At 38.5% G+C, this 22277-nt stretch overlaps 2 protein-coding genes across 8 annotated transcripts in view; both read left to right on the top strand.

The window, feature by feature from the left end:
* Positions 1-1359: 1359 nt before the first annotated feature.
* LOC131777277 (uncharacterized) lies at positions 1360-8523 on the top strand. Of its 2 annotated transcripts, XM_059093542.2 has the most exons (5): positions 1360-3200; positions 3650-3763; positions 4509-4619; positions 4978-5076; positions 5557-8523. In XM_059093542.2, exons 1-5 carry the CDS (start codon positions 1376-1378, stop codon positions 7605-7607), a joined length of 4200 nt encoding a protein of 1399 aa, XP_058949525.2. In that variant the 5' UTR covers positions 1360-1375; the 3' UTR covers positions 7608-8523. The 2 variants fall into 2 exon arrangements, with proteins under 2 accessions (XP_058949525.2, XP_066023452.1); XM_066167355.1 differs by lacking the exon at positions 3650-3763.
* Positions 8524-10924: 2401 nt separating this feature from the next.
* Positions 10925-22277, top strand: part of LOC131777281 (neurogenic locus notch homolog protein 1-like) — a 33915-nt gene continuing 22562 nt past the window's right edge. For all 6 annotated transcript variants that reach the window (XM_066167131.1, XM_066167130.1, XM_059093547.2 and 3 more), the window contains exons 1-10: positions 10925-11695; positions 13607-13714; positions 16133-16243; positions 17172-17282; positions 17922-18038; positions 18638-18757; positions 19117-19227; positions 19690-19800; positions 20690-20800; positions 21075-21185. In XM_066167131.1, the coding sequence (XP_066023228.1) occupies positions 11026-11695; positions 13607-13714; positions 16133-16243; positions 17172-17282; positions 17922-18038; positions 18638-18757; positions 19117-19227; positions 19690-19800; positions 20690-20800; positions 21075-21185 (1681 nt within the window). In that variant the 5' untranslated portion in view covers positions 10925-11025. The remainder of the gene's footprint in view (positions 11696-13606; positions 13715-16132; positions 16244-17171; positions 17283-17921; positions 18039-18637; positions 18758-19116; positions 19228-19689; positions 19801-20689; positions 20801-21074; positions 21186-22277) is intronic.

Here is a 22277-nt window from a genome sequence, read left to right as displayed (position 1 = left end):
GAATAATTTTTTCCACGGAAAAACGAGGAAAGTAAACATGTATCTTGAGGAGTAGATTCGCTCCTTTCGACGAGAAGGCAGAGAGATTATGAGCCATCAAGCTTATGAAGTTTAATTTTAATTATTGACAGGTATTTTTTTTTTCACTTGAGGCAATTTACGTCGTTTACATCTTTCGTGACCGATTTATGAGAGTTTGACTTGAATCTGTTGAACAATGCATTGTCCTTGACAAGAATTGAATCTCCCGATATATAATAAACATAATACATCATGGAAAGTCTGTCCCTACGTTATTTACGCACTAGTGGGTTTGTATCAGAAAAATCACACGACCGGTGCGCTCGCTTGTTCGGTTACCGGTACTATACCATCTCCTGCGCAAATAGCATACGAACAAACTTTCCATGATGTATTCTATGGAATACGTGGGAGTAAAGAGTAGCACGCAGGGGGGGGGGGGGGGTTCAATATGGAATACAGATTCAAGTCTCGAATTTCTTTAGTTAGTGTTCGAGTCACAGTGTTAAGGTTACCATTAGAGACAGCCATTTTCGTTATGCGGATCCCCATTCTATTCCAAATTTCATAGCCTAAGTATGAGAAACAACCTTATAAAAAACGAGGCGTGAGCTTTAGACACTCTTTACAGCGGCCAACTCAAATTATCAAATCAGTAAACAAAAACAATTACGGAAAGAGGCCATCTAAAAATAATTTCAAAATAAACTTGTTTGGTGCATTTTAAAGTACTACCCAATTAGCTTTTCGTACACTTTTTCTCCTTCTGCAACTGTTTTAGCTTTTCCATTAAAACTTGATGTAATAGTGTCATAACTAAAGCTCTTTCTCGAGGTTCATGGCTCAATCCGTTTTCCTTTTAAGTGATATTGACTGTAAATATTAGAGCACCAAATAAAATTTAAACAAAATACGTATCCTTATAAGAGTTCTCATCCCGCGGGGGTATCAAAATTCTGGAAGACTAATCGTTTTTTGTGATATTTATGAGCTGCTTTTGACTCTAAACAAAGAACCCTTAGCACCTGATATGTGTCATAACAATAACTGACTCGAGCAATTTCCACTGAAGAAAAATTACCTGCATGAAGAGATGACACTTCTAGCGAGAATCCATTGAACCACCAGCTCTATTCTCTTTAATGTTTCTTCACACCAATCAGAAGTTAGAAGCCTAGCTGTTTAACAGGTAGAACGCTTCGATTGACATATATCTAATGATAATCAAATAAAAACCACCAGGCGCCGAATTGTTTTCGTGTTACCTATATTCTTTGCTTTGAAGACAATTGTTTGTATTATTAATTGTAGACGTGTGTTTCTCCGTAACCAGATGAAGATATGTAGTCAAAATATGAAAGTTTTGGGATATTTTGGAACAGTTTTCCTTGTGTACGCTTCACAGCTGTTGGCAACTCTTCTTTGTCAAGCAGATGCTAAATTAGAGGACAGCCACATAAAAACCGCACAGAGAAATCCGACTTTTAAAAAACATGGCAACAAGTACGATTTGGAAAAGGATTTGAAACATAATAACATTGTGGAACTCAAAGAGAGAGAAGACAGTTCAACGGTAAAAAGTAAAGAAGCATTCTCGATTTCTGCTGGAGGACGAATTGTTAGCAGGGTTCATATTAATACTAAAAAGAATGGTTTTGATCAAAATGGAGTTACGGCGGCTGACAAATTAACGAGCTCACCCACTTCTTCTCCAAGTCAGGAAGAATCTAGAGAGTTTGGAAGCAAGTCTATTGGTAGCCCAACAAATGTGAGGAAGGCAACTCACTCTAAAAAGTCAAAACTATTAAAAAACTTGCCTTCTGAAAAATCGACCAAACTTCATCAGAAGGACAACGTTACTCCTAAGAAGAAAAAAAAGCTGTTTAAAAAATATGCTTTGGTTCAGTCACTTTCTCCACTTCAGTCTTCTGAAGATTACCCGCCGATTGCAGCGGGTGGTGGAGACCAGGGATATGGTTCATTGGCTGAAAGTGATCAAACAGGTGAGATTCGAGACCAGGGACAGGCCCAAGAGCAGCAGCAGATAGATTATTCGAATTCGATGTCTCAGTACGACAGTGCAGGATATCAACAGGGCAGTCAGTCACCCGATACAAATTTCGCGGGCCTTAACAACGATGACGCTGGTCAGAGTGAAGGAGGACAGCAGCCTTCCAGTCTGGAACAGGCTATTCAGTTACAGCAAGAGGCATTCACTCAGCAGCCTCAAGAGCAAGAACAGGGGGAGCAAGGTACCGAGCAGGGAGGACAAGAAGAAGGAGGCCAGGCAGCTGATGGTGGGCAGCTACAATACCAGAGTGAGCAAACAGTTCAGGAACAAGAGCAAGGTGGTCAGGAAGGAGCTCAAGAACAGGGCGGAGGTCAAACAGGTTTTGAACAAGGGGATTATCAGCAGGAGCAGGCACAAAATCTTGGTGAACAACAGTCTCAAGGCATTGAACAGCAGTTTCAACAACAAACGCAGTCACAAGGGTACCAGTCTCAAGCGCAGGAGGAACCCCAAGAATCACAGGGTGCATCTACAGAATCGCAAACTCTCCCGACGTCCTCTAGTTCTCTTGGTGGCTTATTTAGTTCAGAAGCTCAGCAAACGGCAGAGCAAGAAGGACAGGGAACAGTAAGTTACGCAAATGAACAGCCTAATGAAGGTGGAGGGAAAGGTACACCTCCTGGTATTCAGTACGCCTCTTCGATCGAGGAAGCACTTAAAGAGCCTGGAGAGAATCCCCAGGAAAGTACTAACGATGGAAGAGAAAATCAGGGTAGCCTCGGAGGAATGGAAAATGCGAATGTCATTAACATCGGTGGAGGTTCAGATTCTAAAGAAGAATCCAATGGTTATATAGGAGCAGGAACTATAAGTGCCCCGTCTACATATCAGTCTGCTGCTTTTGATGATAACGGGAACACCGTACAACCAGAAACTACATCTGAGGCTAACGCATACACGTCCGAAAATGATCAGACCTCAAACGGTGAGGCAACGGGTTTCGACGGAAATCAACCATCACCGAGCGCTTCCTCTCCAGAGGGGCAGGGTCCATTCAGCCTTGCTGAACAACAATTTCAGAAACCAGGTCCAAGACCGAAGGTGCCCTCTCTTGAAGACGATTTTTATAAGATCGTCAACATTGCAAATAAAAATGGTCCCACGGCAGGTAAATATGCCCTTCGTCTTAGTTACAGGGAAAGGTGGACGCTCTAAAAAATGATAGCGTACGTCGTGGTCTACATGATAATATTCTTAACATTTTCCGCCAAATTTGTGAGTTCTTTTTAAGACCGCGTTGAATATACGTTTGTTTCCGTTTAAAGTTAAATACGACTTTCTTCCAAAGCCGTAGCAATGGAAAGCAAACAGTAAAATACAATAATTCTTCTTTTGAAGTAAATCATTTGGCATCAAGAAGGCTTAATTTTCTAATGCAATAACAAGAATAATAATCTATATTGCAACTTCTTCTAACGCTTTACCTATGCTCCAACAAACACAGAAAAAAGTCTGGAATAGAATAAGTCCATAAGGAAATTTTTCCCAACTTTACCTGATTGCTTCGCAACATATGCGCAGTTGCAAAATAATTTTTCTTTTGTGCATCATGTGCAGTCAAGGGATGCAAAGGATGCCCTCCCCATGCCAAGTGCATAGACAAAGTGTGCATAATCAATGGTGATCAGCCTCTGGCCCATATGCTGAACGCTCTATCCGGTTCGGAACCAGGTATGCATGTAATATCGTCCAGGCTCACTTTCTCCATAAATCGGTGAACATTTTTGTGAAATTGCGACAAAAAAATGGGCAATTTGTTCTCACGATTCAGTCCCTCAAACACAATTTGTATTGCCCAATAGTAGTCTATTATTTTGATGGCAAAAATTTGAAATGTTCGGTAACGAAGGTAAAGGTAACATGCGAATAGACTCCTAATATAAACAGCAGTAACCCTTTAACACTCAAATAGTTTTTGCCTTTGGTCTGCCAATTTGGGCATTTGTTGTTGTTGTTGTTCTCGTAAGAAGGAAATATGAGGAAACGGATTTTATCGTTACGGTGTTTCAAGAGAATATTTTGTATTTTGCAAAACGTCTTATCATACTGAGTCCCGCTATGAAGGGTGATTCGACAGTTCACCTTATAAAGATTAATACCTTACCTCTATAAAACACGGACGCAGGGGCTCAGTGTGTATGACAAGGACATAGGAAAATCATAGGAATTTAATTTCTTTGTATGTATATCTAATTTAGTGTATCTAAGCCAATAAGGGCTTGGTCACTCTAAAACACTATTTTCTAGTACAAAAATAACTTACTCTATTCTTAACAAGTCAATATAGTTGATGTCTGAATGTAGATGCTCGCTTGTGGCGCATACGAATCAAAATCTACTTTGGTTTAAAGACTCTGATGTAAAGCACTTTTTTGAAGACGAACGAAACGGAATAAATATTTATGTTCCTTTGCAGAAGAAGAGCCTCAAGCAAGTGAATGCAAAGATTGTCATTACAATGCAAAATGCATCAACAGAGGATGTGTCTGTAAAGCTGGCTACACAGGAGACGGATTCGACTGTAGACGTAAGCACGATTTACTTCTGCGATGAAGTGCTTTTATCCCATCCCCACACCCCCACAATATGTTTTTGAAATCCTCGTATTAGGTCACGCTGCAATCTCTCACCACGTATAAATGGCAACCGTCAAGAAACTGGACTTTTGCTTATCGGCTCAGATCAGTTTCATAAACAGGCTTGCTAGAGAATAACTGCTTTCTTTATTCGTATGACGTTTGATTTCCTACTTGCTGATAAAAAAAATTGGCCGCAGGTCTTGTAAAGAGTTTCAAACGAGGTCCTTTCATTACTCGTATTTAATTATTTCGTATCGGTTTTGTCACCATTTCAATCCACTATCTTTTTAATCAATCTATTCGCAGCTGACACCTGCCTACCAGGCTGCAAGCAACATGGCAAATGCATAAAGGGTTTTTGCGTCTGCGATCATCACCACTATTTTAATGGATATGAGTGTGCACGTAAGTTTCTTCTCTGTATACAGTATAAATTGTTTTTTGTTTCACAAATGTGAACAAGTTTTCAACCTGGGAAGGCTAGATTTCCAGATTTAAAAAATACATGGCATATACATACTCAGTTGGATCATAATCAACCACGGGACGTTCTCTTCATATTAAGCCAGATATTGCAAGCGATAAGCGTTCATCTGCGCATCTGTCATCGAGAAAAATTGGCAGAACAATTGAATCTTTACAAGCCTGTTGCGTCTTTTAGCTCTAATGTAGATGGCGTGATAAACTAATTGTGACAAAACATGTTCAGAATATATGCACTATTCTATGAGACATTGATCAGTACAAAAGCATCGATTGCCCCTGCTTTTATAGTTTGTGCCTTCCTCTGATTTCGTCGTAGGACATTGTTTTTAGGTTTGCCGTATGCTATGTTACCCCACATAGCATATGAATATTAAGTTCATTCCTTTTTCACTTTTCTAGCATACAAGATAACACACAGAACTTGTCCCATTCAGTGTACCACAGAGTGCCGTGCGAGATGTCCACAAAACTGCTGTAAACATCATAGAGTTCTTAAAATACACTATAATGATGGGAATCTCCAGCAGATGACTGTTACACCAAATGAACTGCTTCACAAAAACGCCTCTTCTCCAAACCCAACAGCAGTCCTTCTTAGGCCGGAAAACAAATTGGACGAACACCTAGCAAACTTTGCACCAGATTTTGAGCAGCGTCCTGATGACTCAGAGGCTGCTAGTCTAGAAGCAATCAACTTGAAAAATCCTACAGGGGGATTTTCAGTAACAGAAATGGAAGGGAGACCCCTTCTCCAAAAAGAAGAGTGTCCAGACGAATGTAAAACGGAGTGTCACGACTCTTGCCCAGTAAGATGTTGTTTAGGAAAATGCCCTCTCAGTTGCATGGGGAGCTGTCACCCGTCGTGTCCTAAGAACTGCTGTTATTCCCCAGGAACTAACCGTATGCTACCAGTGTTGGATCCAAAGGTTCAGGAAAACTTCATGAAAACTATGATCGAAAAATTCTGTCCAAAAGCGTGCAAAGAGAAATGTAACTCAAATTGTCCGCCCATTTGTTGTGAACGTAACTCGTCTGATTCTGGAGGCATAAAGAGTACAAACGTTCATCAATTAAAAACTGAGGGCAAGCACAGCACCGACTCTTTCAGAAATGCGATGAGCTGGTTTGGAATGATGAATTTCTTCAATATGATGTACAACATGTACGGGGACCTTTACGGCACCAAGCATTTAACTAAAATCCCTTTCAAACCGACTGACACGTTAAACCTACTAAAACCTACAAAACCCAAAACTTCGGGCATCTTAAACCCTTCAAAAGTGAATGAGGTTGGCGTCCCAGAGAGTGCAGCGATTTCTGTTCTGTCATGTCCAAATTATTGTAATAAGAGCTGCCGACATGATTGTCCCCCGAAATGTTGTGAAGGCAAGCCAGAATTAAAGTCTTTGAAAGCGGTTGGAGTCCCACTGACTTGTCAATCATCGTGCAAGGTGTACTGTTCTAAAAGCTGTCCTTCAAATTGTTGCTCGAAGAGCAACCCTCAAAGGATATCAGAGCAGCACCCAACCGGGGGAATTAACGTTGCCAAGTCGGCATCCATATCTCCACCTCTACATAGTCCGGAACCGGCTCCACCTCCAGCCCCACCTCCTTCTCTACCTAGGCCTCCTGCTGCTTGTACGCCTATCTGTCCAGCTTACTGCTATCCTCAATGTTTGGAAAACTGCTGCCAAAGAGGTGAGGTTACCAAGAAGAAGCCATCAAAGGAGTTAAAAGCCCAAACTCAAGGCAAGCAATCATATGATAATTTCTTTGCTAAGGAACCTAATGGCCCTAGCCAAGATTGTCCAGTGGTTTGTCGAAACAACTGTGGTCCTTCATGCCCTTTACGATGTTGTCATCGCCCTCTTTCTTCACCAACAACATCACGACCGGCAGCGCCCTCTCCGTCAATCAATACACCTCTCTGTCCAGGTAGCTGTGCTTCGCAATGCTTCCCTGCTTGTACAATCAGCTGCTGCAAAGCTGGGTTTATAAAGAGCAGTTCAAACCTTAACATGCCTGTTCTAAGTCCAACAAGAAGAGAACATCAACCTCCCTCAAGAACTGAGTTATTTCCGCTTCCACCTCCAGCGGCCGTTTGTCATCCTGGTTGCTCACGATCTTGTTATCCAAATTGTGACGAATCGTGCTGCCGAGCATCGACCCAGGCTTTGAGGGTGCTTCACTCAAAACTGGTCGGTGGTTCTTCCCGGCTGACCATAAAAGTACCTTGTCCGTCCGACTGCAGACCGTTCAATTGTCTTTATTATTGTCATCATGATTGTTGCCTGCCACGAAGCGAAACACCAGATTTGAAAAGACGTGGTTATAAAGATCTACGGAAAAAATTCGGCGTCGTGAGGAGAGCTAAGACGCCAACTGTAAAACCCATTTTTAAAGCTTTTGGCAAGCGTATTGTGAAAAAGAGGACTAAAATACTTGGGTGATCACTTCTTTCATAAAAGTTCTCAAATGAATTCGCTTGCCGTCGGACACCTGAGCTACGGGTTTTGATTATCTGATGGAAGCAACCAAAGAACACTAGACGAAAGAAATTTTCTATACCTCGCGTATTTTAAGATCTCAGAGATGAAGAGCAATGATGACTTTTGAATTAATGCATCCGGAAAAAAAGTATTCTTAAGGACCGGACCTTGCAAAGTCTGAATCTACCATGAACAGACAAGTTACTAAGAATGAAATATAGTCGCCGTGTTTTGAGTTCATGGGCTAGTTTCTGTGTCGACAGGCTGTTTATAGAGATATGCATTTGAAAAAAATTTTTTTCCATCAACAAGATAACTACGAACCCTAGCAGTAAAATTATTCTACTTTCCTTGACCGATATATCTTTGTTGCCCTTATTGGTATAATAAGGAGCTTTTAGGCTTAGCAGTTATTTGTTATAATTGTAGTCATCTTAAGGCAACGGTGGACCTACCGATGACTGTAAGAATCTGATTTTTTTACTTGATCACTGGTGACCAAATTCTTATTTTAACCGCATTCGTAAGATTAAGAACCAATAAGCGGCCAGGCCTTCACTATTACAAGAGGTCGAGCCGAAATGATAGTTTAAAATTCCAAATTTCGTTGACAAAAAACACCCTTTACTGGGAGTACATTCGATTAGATTATAATTGCAAAATGTTTCCAAGTTTACACGCTATGCATGCATTCCATAAATTTATTTCCCAAATCGCTCTCTATATGTTTCAAAGTATCTTGGACCGGTCTTTTGGGAGTGTAAACTCAGTAACATCATTTGGTCGAAAACGAATATTGCAGGAGGTCATTGAGATCTATAAAACAGATCGCCTTAAAGAAAAAAATTTAATCTTCACTCTTAAATTAACAAAACTGTGTAACAACACGTTGTGCAAGTTATTAATAAAAAAATAACCTTCAATTTTCTTACTTGTCTCGTATTTATTCGCATAGTTAAAAATGATCTAAAAAACATAACCTCGAGTATTCAGCGCCCGTGCAGAAGCTTTTTTGCTTTTAGAAATTTTTGAAAGGAAATACGAAGGAATTAAATAAATGAAAAACGTTTAGACTCAAATGAAAATAAAGTTTTGTTATTTAAGACTCAAGGGAAAGAAATCATAGGGTTAATCCTGCATTTTCAAAGTACAAAGAAATTCTAACGGAGAAATCGTGAACAATTTGGTAACTGTTTGGATAGCTCTTAATAACCGAGTTCGAGGGCCGAATTGTAATTATGTCCCAAGAGCGAAGCGCACAGGCCATAAATTCGAGCGGAAGCTGAAAACGAGGTTTCGGAACTTACAGTTCAGATTTTTACTCTCTTTCCTCGTTTGCGTATTTTGCTTGCGTCTCTTTCAAATTTTTCTTCAAGAGACATTTTGGCGATCGAAACAAACTTTTAAATTTAGCGTGCCGTACAGCGAACGTCCTAACTTATTCGTTAAGGTTGAAAGGCGAAAAAGGCACACAAGGTGGTCTTTATGGGGTCGGAAGATTTTTCCCTTTCATGAAAAATGAACGCTAACTCAGTTTTTTGTCCCAGATTAGCCTTAGACTTGCCCAGCTCAGCTTTGGGTGTGTCAGCAAAGGTGCCTTCCGCTTGACTGAGCACAGTCTAATCAAATTGCAAGTTACTGAGGTGTGAAAACAGGTTGAAGAGAGGTCATCCTGTTAACAAAGTAATCACCTGTTGCCTCAAACAATTACGTTCTCACGTTTACTACACAGGTAAAGAAAAGATCAAATGCAAGTTTTCTCGAAACTACTTCTACTTTTGCGTTAAAGGTCCCCATGAACTTAAGATCAAAATCTCAAAAATACAGACACAGACGGGGCGCAGGGTTGTTCGTATGTGATAACTTACAGTATCAAACTAAACGCTAAGTTCAGCGAAGCGAAACATGCCGTAAATGACATTATAAGGAGATGGGACATAAAGGCTGTTCGTATGCGATCACTATAGAAATCTGAACGCTTTGTTCAGCTAAGCGATAGATATCGTGTATTCACACCAACTGTTAACACTCCGCCGAGTATGAAGTATATGAAGTATACAGTTCTTAAAAAACTTATGAAAAGATCTTGAAGTGTCACTTGAAAAAAGAGAGGGCAATTGTAACGGTACCTGACAACTGAAGAGTCAGATGTGGATAAACTTTTGCGCTGATTGGCGACTAAAACTAGGGGTCGCAGTTTCACACTTTCCATGCATTTTAAAAACAGTTAATTCAATGTGTACAAATATATATATGAATATATATGAATATATATATATATATATACAACTTTTTTATTTGAATTTGGCTCAATACCTCCTAAGGTAGCTGAGCTTTAAGAATTTCGAAACTAATTGGAACGTTTTGGTTTTCCTGGATTGCTCTAGAAATTTCTTATGGGAATATTTTCCCCTGTATTTCGTGCCAGTGGTTTGTTTTTGCTTGTGGTTTTTGATAAACGGATCAGTCCGAATCACGAGACACTTAGAATTATCGTCATCACCTGAATTTCACGATTGAAAGCGTTTTGGATAGTCTATTGAGCAATCAAAATACCTGCATAATTAAGTTGACCGTGGAGTTTCTTCTTCAAAGAAATAACCTTACCTTAAACGTCTTAGGTGACTTTAAAGTAGCTACACACCCATCATTTCGTTGAAAATCTTTCTGTGATTCTTCCGCTACATCTTCATGTGTAAGGATGAAGGAAAAAAATTGACGTTTCTTATGCTAATGATGTTTGTCCATAATAAATCTCAAGGTCATGCTTCTTGGGTAAAAACCAATTGAAGCGATCCAAATTAGCGGACAAATATGTATTTTAGAATCTATGAGTTTGCTTGGAGCGAAAATTAGACCACAAACTCGATTAAGTCGAAAATATATTCTTTAGGAAATTTTATGCAATGAAATGTAACGTAAGTGAGGATTGGGTAACATTGCAGTAATCGAAGAACCCCCGTAGTAATTTGACAAGGGCACACTCACAAGACTGAAATGGGTTGACCGGAAGACGACAGGTTGAAACAGGTTATACGGTGTGAAAGTTTGTCCAAGATATAAAAAATGGTAAATTGCAAAAGATTATGTCCTTCTGATCTCTTTTTGGTATACCAATATAGAAACGAATTTGAATAGTACGATTTTTCAATTGAAAAAGATCAATATGTCGATTGAGCCAATCTTTTACGTCATTCAAGAGGCATTTGTACCCAGATGATGTAACCGAGAACCCGTTTTTAATTTATTATTACCAGCGACACAATCTCATCGGAGTGACTAATGCGATCGTCCGTTTTTTGGATTTTCAAGGTTTTCCGACGTACAATTATGGGTTAAACTAAGGGATAAAATGTGGATTCGGCTATGATCGGCGACAATGTTTCAAGACCTGGTCCGTCTCTTGCTTGTGGTTGTTTTCATGATTATTGTTCAACAAGGCAGCACACGAGATGTCAAACAAAAACATGGCCAGTTTTTGAACGCAACGAAAACTCAAAACATTTCTACAAATGGATCTGCACATCATAATAACAAGTTCAAAACGAACGCAACCATTTCTGGTAAACGTCTCGGTAAAACGCGGAAAAATCGAGGTATTTCATTAGCTACGCTTGCGGGACTCAACCGAGCAGCTCTTGGTATCAACCCTCTCACGGTGCCATATGGAACAAGGCTGGCTTCTTTGGGTTATCAGCAAACCCCTGCTTTGCAGCAGCTAGTCCCAACCACTGGTGGATTGATCCAAAGCCCAGCTGCTGTTAGACTTCCATACGGAATTCAACTCGCCAGGCTGTTGCCTGCTTTGAATCTTTATCGAAATAGATTACAACTGCCAACTAGTACAGGAGGTATGGCTGCCGACGTGCACGTTTACAAAAATCCTAATAGATTGAAATACGATTCGATTCCTCTTAAACCTTCCATCGAGCAACAGGAGTTGATGGGAAACGGACTGAGTTTACCTGCCCTGCTTCAGCTAAGCTCCGCTGGGGTTCAGGGTCTTTCTGACTTGTCAGATGAAAGTGAAGCTGACTTGGACGAGCTTGGTATGTCATATCTTTTGCTTTGTATTATTGCCACGGCACTTTCAATTTGATTTGATTACATTTCCTCTCTCTAAAAAATGGGCGATAACTCAATATCTGCTCTCTCGAAAATAAAGCTCATTTCCTTATGGCCTCAGGTGCTTCAAAAAAAAAAAATTACATGCGTGTCACCCTGAAGAATGTCTCCCGCTATTTCTCTGATTGAGTGCATAACTTTTTGTTCACCAATTCAAGAGCCCAATTTACAATTCCTCAAATGAAGACTAAGGAGCACCGGTTTTTGGAGATGTCTGAGAGATGATTCTGGAATTAATTATAATTGTTCTTGGCTCAACTTTTCCTGAAAGGAATTTTGTTAACAATGACTTCAAAATGATGCCAATTTCTGGTCGAATTGGTTTTATAATCTCCGTTTCAATAATCCTTATTAAATGAAAAGTGACCCAAAGTATTTGATCTTAAAGACGTTAATTTCCCTTCCCAAGTAATCTTCACGGCCCAAAAAAAAGTTATTTCATTTATTACAAATACGCTTTCAAACTTTCAAACACTGAGGAAGCGGAGTTTTCAGGGTAAAAAAAGATCACACCTTGTGAACTTTTCATTATAAGTTTTGGGAGATGATTGAAATAAAAACATAGCAAACATTAGAGAAAATTAAAAGTCGTCTACCTTTTCTGTAGTCCGATAAGAACTAAGAGAAAATAAAGCAGTTCACAAATTAATCGAAATCCGTGTTCGTTACATTGGGTCTCAGTTGTAGCGATATTTTTTATTAGAAAAGTGTCCCATACTATCGCAATTTGAGAACAAACGAAAACGCTATTTTTCAAAACAAGTATTTGTTTGCGTTTTAATTTCAGAGCATTGACAATTAATTACTACACCAACAACTAATTAGGGAATTGGCTCAATTTATTGGCTTTTCTTCAGTTTTCAGCTGTTTGTTACCATCCCTTTTATTGGCGCTGAGCGTCTATTCGACAAATTACTTCCATCTCATGACGCATTTTTAATGGAATGGTAGACCAGACATGACATCGATTTTATTTATCATTTCCACATTTTTTCATTCTTTCCTATTTTCATTTATTTTCTGAGCTCTTTATGATTTGTTTAATAACCAAAGTTGCCCTTGATCTTAGTTCAATATTCGTATCCACGACAGATTTTCATTTCGCTAGAAATTTGTGTTTTACTTGAAAATAAATTGTTATGACGAAAACGATATGCTAATAATGAAGGTATTTTTGTCTAAGAGACACGTTACGTCACCCTTAACACCCTCGTTCATGCCTTGTTGAAAGCATGACATCTTATCACTATAGCACCAGCAATCTTGATCCAAGAATCTTCTAAGGGTGACAACAGGCTTCTGTTTTATTTTAGCACTTGCTAAGCACAGTTCGTTGCTATGTATACAAATTTGAACGAGACTTTTCAAGGCGCTAAAATCAAGCATTAAGGAATAAAAATTTAGGGCAAGATTTTCCCAAAGCCCTAAACCTTATTAAGTGCACAGTTCTTGGATAAAGGAAACAGAGGCGAATAATAGCGTGCCTTTGGGACTCCAGCTTAGTTTAGAATAGCATTTGCTATAAACAAATGTTTAAAAAAGTCCAAGGCGGTATTTGTCGCAATGTACTACTATGAGAGGACTCTTCTGAGAAGGTTCAGTTGAGACAGACAAACAATTTTCTCAAAGTGATAAATAACAAAATTATCATTGTTCGACTGCAATCCGCACCAAAATTTGCTGTGTTTTGGAGCAAAAAGGTGACCGCCATAACGGTAAATAAGGAAGCATTGTGAGCGAGCAAACTGCCGTCAAATGCAAGGCAAATATCTTTCTTTTCTAACATAATTTATTATTACAATGGGAGCGAAAAATTTTCTGACGATTCATTCTAGGAGGTGTTTGTTTGACGAAACCCTGTCACAATGGCGGATCATGTGTTAACATTGGTGAAACATTTGAATGTATTTGCAGAAAAGGTTTTACTGGAAAAAGGTGTAAAGGTAAGCGCAAAGAGCAAAAGGCATGCCGTTCTTCCTTTGAGTCGAAGGCCTGAACTCAGCCGACTGATGTGGCACCTCAGCCATCTCTCCTCTGTAGAAACCCTGATGTTTACCCTTTAGGAAGAAAGGCTTGTCTGGTCACTAATCTCAAACCTACCATTTGTCTTCACGGAAAGAAAGCTAGCAATGTTATTAACTGATTAATCTTTTGTAGAGAATGAAACCTCAAGACTTCGACTTTAGCTCAAGTTTAACCCTTTGTCAGTATGCACAACATCAGTATGCATATTTTTATACTGTTCTCTATACATTTCGTGGGTCAATATCAGTATCTGGGCAACTGCCCACCTACCCCTCCCCTAACCCAACATTAACCCTAATTTTTTATCAATAGACTGTTGTTGACTGTCGCAGATACTGATATTGATCCCATTTCCTAAGAACCTAACAAGGGGAATAAGTAAAACAGTCAGACCTCTTTAGTTACTGATAATTTCCCTTATTCTCGTGACCTTCGAGGATGATATTATGAAGAGAAATTTGAAGCTAGTTGCTCTTAGCGGTCAAAAGGTTAAAATGTTTCGTTCTTCCTTGTTCATCACTTCTTTTTTTTCTATACTATTCATCCAGCAACGATCTCTTAATGATAAAGAATTTGCAATAACCAAATGTTCTCGGGCTCGCTGAACTCTAATACTGATCAGCTATATCAATACGTTTTAGCAGTTATTGTACAATTTTTTTTCCTAGCATAAATTATTCTACAATACTTTGCAATTGTGTTATCCCAGAAATAGGGATTGATGGAAAATCATTAATTATGTAGCTTCAAGAAAATTGAATTCACAAAATTAAAACGCATTTTAAGATTTCTAACCTCCAGACATTTCTTAAAGATCGAAGTGATCCTCAGTCAAAAATTGGTATAATTGCCCGATAAGATGCTTTATGAAAAGTGACAAGTTTTCGTAGGACCTAAGATTTGTTTTTAAAAGTGATTGAGGAATTTCAAGCTCCCTTTTTCAAAATAACTCTTTATGAGGGAGTAAATACAATAGTTGGCCTAGCTTAGCAGAACAGATGCTTGACAGCTTTTGCGTGCTGTACTACCGAATAATTTCGCCAGTGAATTAATTTATTTCCTAACTTTACCTTTGTAAGCTTACTTGATAGCAAATCCTGATCAAATTGAAAATAAGAATCCACCATATTTTTATGTTTGACATTTGCTAACCTCTACGGCCAAAATCCACTTAATTAATAATCCATAACTTGTTCTGGAACCACATTTTAAAATTAAGAGAATATAATTGTGCGCAGTGAGAAATCATTACGCTTTGAACAAAGAGTAACCTTTTTTGTTTCGTAGAAACAACTAAATTTTTCCAATAAAACATAAATTGGATTACTGCCTTTAATATAATATAAACTGAAAATTGTAAGAAAATTACATGGGGTTATGAGCATCAGTAAACACTATGAATTGGTAGTAAATGTTCGGTAACAGGAATAAATATAGCTAAGACGAGCGTGAAACAAAGATTATGGATATATTTCAAGATCATAGATTCAGGCGGCCTTTATTTCAATTTACGTTATTCATGTTTAGACTTACACCTTATTACTTATGAAAATTTCACTTGAAAGAAGTCAAAATTTCACACCTATCACAGTAATTGGCACTTTTATGGTTCATCGGTTATGTTTTCCTAAGCGTTCTAAGTGCAAACATAAAACGGTTTATCATCCATATCGAACCTTATGAAACTTGTACATCACAGGAAATATATTTCTGAGTTGCTTTTTGAAGGACGCAATTTCAATCAATTTCTTTTAAGGATAGTCACTCTCGAAGGGTTTTTGGTGATCACCAGTACGTTTTTCGCGGTAAACTAGAAATTTTAATAGTTATACAAGGCATGGGAAGATAATTTCACGCTTGAAAATAACGATGAAGTTCGAAGAAGCAAGATCTGAAAGTCAAAACGTGCAGAGGTTTCGTGATTACATGGCAAAGCGGATTGATCCAATCCGATTGCCAAAGATCACAAACTGTCAGCACTAAGGACACGTCCTGAATATCTCCACCTGCATGTGTCTCCGCCCAGGCGACGACTTTTAATTAGCAAGGCGTTTACTCACCCGTCTTCGTAAAACAGAAGGGTCGTTCCTAGCTCCTGATGTAATGAAAGAAAATCAGTGAACATACATGTGGCATGGCAAGTGTTTAGAACTCCGTATCGACAAATCCTACCATCCTTAAGGAAATTACATGCTTCAAAGGTTTCTATTAGGTTTTGTCTTGCCCAAGGACATATGTAGGAAAATCAATGTTTCTCGTAGGCATTTTTCTGCTTACGGAGGTAGTGTTGGTGCCTGCTCAATTTTCTTTGGCATTTTCTTCTCATGATGATTCAGAGCGGAATCCATGTTTGCCTAATCCTTGCCAAAATGAGGGACAGTGTGCAGTTTCAGGCTCAAGCTTCGACTGTTCTTGTTCCATTGGCTGGAAAGGGGAAAGATGTGAAGGTAGGTACGACTTGAGTGCGGTATTTCTCAATAAAGAACATACTTTTATTTTTCGCCAAAACCAGAATTTTCGATAATGCTAAGTGAACTAGATTTTTCTCTTCACTGGATGAATTTACGCTTAAGGAGAGGAAATGCCACCGCCTATTTTGCATCAAGCACATTTTTCGTGTCAAAACAGTTTGAATCGTCCTTGTTGATTATGTAGCATTTAAAGGATCAGGGACGATAGCATAGACAGAACAAGTGCACCACCTATTGTTTATCCTTTTGTTTTTGATTGTTTAGCGGATCGGGCGTCGTAATCAGGTCTTTCCAATCACCTGGTTTTTGTAAGGGATTACAGGTGGAGGTTCACAGATGGATCACTTGATCACGGAGGTTATTCAACGCTAAATTGTTCAACTCACGAAAGAAGCTATAGATATCAGCGTTCGCTATTTTCAGGTTCTTTGAAACTTGTACTCACCGGTAGTCGATAAAATCCACGTAGATCACTTAAAGCAATCTTTTTTTAATTTCCACACAAATCTTTCTGTAAAATTCCGTTTAACCTGGCTTATATCTCGAGAATCAGTCCAGTCGGTTTTTGGAAATATAGAGCCAATACATAGCGTCCATTGTTAATATTTTTTAAGGTTGTCTAAATCTCCATTTTAGCGACTGAAATCTCGGTAAATAAGGTAAAAATTTATCTTTAAGAATAAGTCCGGTAACCAAGCTTAATTTTACGCGAGGAGTTACAGCTCAATAAACTGGTAAGACGTTCACCACATGACCGGAACACACCTTTACACCAAAAACCAAACCAGCTATGTTATTGGCCCATATAAAACATTACACAAGATCTACGTTACGATAAATAGTTACTTAAGACGCAAGCTTTGCAAATCAGCTAAAGAGAATGCATTTTTGTTTTTTTTCACAGAGCCCAACAAATGCCATCCTAATCCGTGCATGAACGGAGGGTCTTGCACAGCGTTGCAGTTTGATTATGAATGCACCTGTCCACATGGATTTCGTGGGAAAAACTGTGAAGGTAAAATTGTCTTTGAATTATAGTTCAACTAGCGTCCTCCAAAAAAACATTAACCATTTCAGAGCCCAGTTGTTCATAGGGCGCATAAATCGCTATCCAGTGGATAAGTCTTACCAAACGTACTACGCTATCCGGTGGATAACCGATAGCGTTATCCACCCCTCCGAGAACTGGGTCACGTTTTTAACATTTTTCATTTTCTAAAATAATTCCTCTGCAAACGAAAATCGAAGTATTTCCTCAATTAAAAATATTAGATGATTTTACATACTTGCCAGACTCATTTGGCGAGAGAGTCTGATCCGTTTGATGCCGTCGTTTTAGGGTACTGCATGATCTTAGTAATTGTTCTTTCCTCGAATTAAGCATTCTGTTTGACTATACTGACAAGTAGAGAGAAAATCTCAAACTTGAAACTTGCTATCAATCCTACAAGCTGTAGTAAAAGAAGATAAACCAGGGCTTTTTGATATGTCTTTCTCGGCATGCCGTTTCTGGTTCGCGTACTGTTGAACAGTTCTAACACTAGTTAGATTTATCTCAGGTCGTAGATGAGTATTCTTCGATGCAACGATCTTCGAAAATGATATACCTTCAAGTGAAGAAATTTCTAATATAGAAATTTACAATTTTTTGTAGAGAAAAGGTCCGGTTGTTCTGAAAACCCTTGTCATAACGATGGACACTGCATCGAAACATCATCAGGAAACTTTGAGTGTGTTTGTAGGTCGGGCTTTTCGGGAGTGACATGCGCAGGTACACATCAATCTTTTATTTTTCTCTCTATGATCAGGCAGAAGGCATCCTCTGAAGCTGCTATTACTCTGTCATGTCTTCTCTGCAAGTAGAGACTTAAAAGTATATGTTACTACGGAAATTTTTCTTACCGACTCCTAATAAGCTGACTAGAAAGTCTCGGACTTTAGGTTTATGGGGGCAAAAACAATTAAGTTAACTTTTAATTGTGAAGGATAAATACAACCACAATTCCTATTTTTAGCCCCGCTAATAGTATTATACAAATTTTAATCATCATTTTAGAATCAAACAGCTTTTTTTTTCTGAGCAAGAAGTTGCCATCACAATAGAAAAGCCTATTACAAACCCCTTTATTTTTACTTTTTACCTTAAACAGTTCATCGAGATTCATCTTTCAGTGGGATTTCCAATAAAAATTTTTTTTCTGGGGTCACGGGGCAGAGGAGGCATAGTTGAAAGGGATAGTGAACTTTTCAGAAACTTGACGCTCTACACAGAGGGACTTATTATAGTTGGGGTCTTATAGAAGCGTCACTTTTGATGCTTTTTCCGCATTGTCTTGTTGTTGACAAATGTATTATATCATTACGTTCCAGTGACTCAGAACAAGTGTTTACAAAACCCATGCGAAAACGGAGGGACTTGCATTGATTCTCTGGGTGGGGTGGGATATGAGTGTCGTTGTCCAAACGGATACAAAGGAGTCAACTGCGCAGGTAAAGGCAAACATCGTTGCTTTCTCGAAAGCTGACAAGGACCTCCAGCTAGAATTGACGAAAAAAAACTGAGCTATTGATTGCGCGCTTCTCTCACATCCGCACGCAGCCTTCCAATGTACAGAACAGCACATTATTTGTAGCTTCTAAATTGCTACTGGCTGCTGCTTCTTTCGCACATCATATATTGGATTCTAAAAATATGTTGTCCCTATGCGACCAATCTCTTCTTAAGCAGAAGGAAATATTCTCCTGTCCTTGGAAATTTTTCCCATTGAATAAGGAAACAGTTACAATCGATATCCAACTGAAATTGTGGATCTCTGTTTAAAATTTGCATTTTTCTTTTCCGTTAACAGAAAGAAGTCCATGCCAACCGGACACTTGTGAAAACGGTGGTACTTGTTTCGAAACAGAGAGTGGCTTTAGATGTCTGTGTCGTGCGGGTTATAGTGGAAAAACGTGTTCAGGTAATACCTAAGAAGTACATGTGGCGTATCGTATTCAATAGATCTCCCGAAAATACTCGTTGGGACTTCTTAATGCTAAAAAAACAGAATTTGCTTTCAGATAAAGAATTTTACTAAGGTTATCTGTTATCAGTCTCAGCTTGAGCTATTTCAGATCTTGTTATAAATTTCTCCAGAAGTGAAAAAAATCACTCTAAAAGCTAGTAGTGAGTATACACCCAGATATCAATCCTGATGCAAAAAAACGAATGATTTAAACGCCAAACGTATTTTCAAAAGAGCAGGGAAATCTATGAACATAATACGAGAGAGACTTGAAAGCCTTTGGCTAAAAATATACAAGTATGTCTGTGTGCAGTGTATCTGAAGTCAGCAAACACTTTTGGAAGTTTAATTATTCACTACACATGCGTTTCTCTCCTTTTTAACTTATATGATAAACATTTTGATCTGTATATCCAGTGCGGCATAGCTGTCAACCAGACGTTTGTAAGAATGGCGCCAAGTGTATTGAGCATGACAGTGGCTTTCGATGTATTTGTCCTTCCGGATACAAAGGCTCTTATTGCGATGGTAAGTCACGTGAAATGAGACAGCAACCTTCATATGCTCTCATTCTTCCCTCGAAAAAGAAATGTATACTGCAAGATAATAACAAGTCATACAATGTGCAAGATATTTCTGCATATTAACACACACACGACCCACGATTCCTCTAATCACTCCGACGAAGGGCTAATACTCGGAACGTCAGCTTTTGAACTCTTTACGGTTGCCAATTAACGATTTCGACTCAGGTGATGATACTAACTTACCCTATTGTGCAAGATAACTCGCTAAGGAAGTTTATATGTTTAGAAGAACCTAACTCGACCACTTATTGCCCGGAAAAACCTTGTGGTGTTTTTCACAAAATACCAGTTTGCTGTAAATTGAGATTTTAAAATTATCATTATTATCATTATCATAATTGCGAATAATACAGTCAAGTAGACAATTAAATCAAATACCAAAATACGAGTATTTGTAACAGGCTATCATTTCCTTAAGATTGCTCTTTGGCTGTACTTTCACGATAGGAAACATTTTAGCCTCCTCGATTTCGAATTAAATGCAAAAGAAACTGATAGCTTTCATTCAGTTTAATCTGATGTTATCATTTCTTTTTTTGGGAAAGATAATTTTTAGGGACATCCACTTGAGTATCAGTGAATACCCATGAGTTGTTTAGGAAATCTAACACATGGTGGGGTTACCTACAGTGGATTTGCGTCCAATCCAGGGGGAGTGAATGCTCTTAGTAGTTTAATACACATAAATTGAGACATGATCGGGTAGGTTTGAGTCACTTGCCTTTGGAGACTTTGCGTTTATTATTATTATTATTTATTTACTTGATATTGAATCACTCAATAATATGTTACGTCTTACCGACGGTTTCTTTGCGATTTAAAATTCCTAGAAATAGACCACTGTCGCCCCAATCCTTGCCAACATGGCGGAGACTGCGTAGAAACAGAAAACGGTTTTAAATGTCACTGCCAAGCACAGTATCAGGGATTACGTTGCGAAGGTAAGCTGGCGAAAAACTAAGGTAAAAAATAATTGATCGATCTTTATTTTAAATTTCATTTTAAAATCAACTTGGGAATCTACTCCCTTGCGATCATTTGTCAGCAGAGCCCGATATTTTTCAAATAGTGCACTACAAAAAGTAAGCCGATAGCTGATCGTGATATTTATGAATGTCTCGGCAAAGCACCCTTGTATTTTAAAAATGGCGAGTCCCGCATCATTTCACCCAGCAATTCTTTACAGTTACAAGAACTTTCCCTCTTTATCTTTAGAACTTAATATGTGTATACCAAACCCCTGCAAGAACGGCGGACAGTGTTTAGGATACGAAGGTGGTCACAAATGTATTTGTCTTCCTGGTTATAAAGGAGAAAACTGCGACGGTGAGATTTTCCTCTTTATTTGCCTTATCAACTACATAATTTCAGGCATAAAAAGCTTTCTTGTCAGATCCTTAAAGAACTCTAAGCCGAGCAAGGCAAACTTAATCAACAACAATTTCTAGCAGAGCAACTATCACAAATCTATCCCCATTTTATGAAATGTTTAATTTTTGGATATCTTCATTACCGCTTACTAATGTCAAATAAATACATATTTTTCGATGGAGGGATACGAGCGGATATTTTGCAAGTGGCGTAGTATTTGTTCGAGCCCAGCAGGGGTGAGGAAAAACGAGAGCAAAGAGCGAAAAGTAGTTTTTATGTTTGAATCACTATTTTTCCACATTTTTACGCCAAACGTAAGCTATTTTACGGACTTTAAGGAAATCTTGTTAAGCAGGCCAACGAAAGAATCAGGCATTCATTAATCCCTGAATATTGTTTTATGTGACATGTAGAAACCGTACCGCCCAAGAATCCCGTTTTTTATTTTTTTTAATGATCTACTACTTAGTTTATAGGAATTGAGCCTTAAACTCAACTAAAGACTACACTATCATTAATTTAACTGACAAAATAATTTGTTTAAAAAATCCTGATTTGAACGAAAGCAAATTCTCATGCACTTGTTTATTAGCCTAAAAATTTACTATGCATTTCAGTATAAAAGGATCTATATTATATACTTTGAGTAAGCCTACGGGTCAGTTTCGGCAAATGTACCTTAACAGACTGTCAAATAACTTCGTCGATGAAAACCTAGATCTCACAGAGTGGTATTACGTATGTTGCATTTGCTGGTACCAGGGAATATTTAGATCACAACTGCAGGTATCGCCTGAGTCTGATAAAAAAAGAAACTCTGATTCTCCTCTTCTCTCTCCCAAAAATCATTTTAATCGTCGTTTCACCATTCGTGTTAACTTCCCAGAAAAAATTTAACCATTAATAAACAAGTTCCACATCTTTTTTTTCTTCACTGAAAGTATTTTTGCTAACATTAAAAAATTCATGTCTTCTACTGGTGGACTTTATGGGTCAGATTTTTCCTTGTCTTTTGCTTAATGAGGCTACAAAATACCAACATTCACT

This window comes from Pocillopora verrucosa, chromosome 5 (assembly GCF_036669915.1).
Source record: "Pocillopora verrucosa isolate sample1 chromosome 5, ASM3666991v2, whole genome shotgun sequence".
NCBI lineage: Eukaryota > Metazoa > Cnidaria > Anthozoa > Scleractinia > Pocilloporidae > Pocillopora > Pocillopora verrucosa.
Note: the sequence above shows the minus strand (reverse complement) of the source record. Positions and strands in the feature narration are given on the sequence as shown.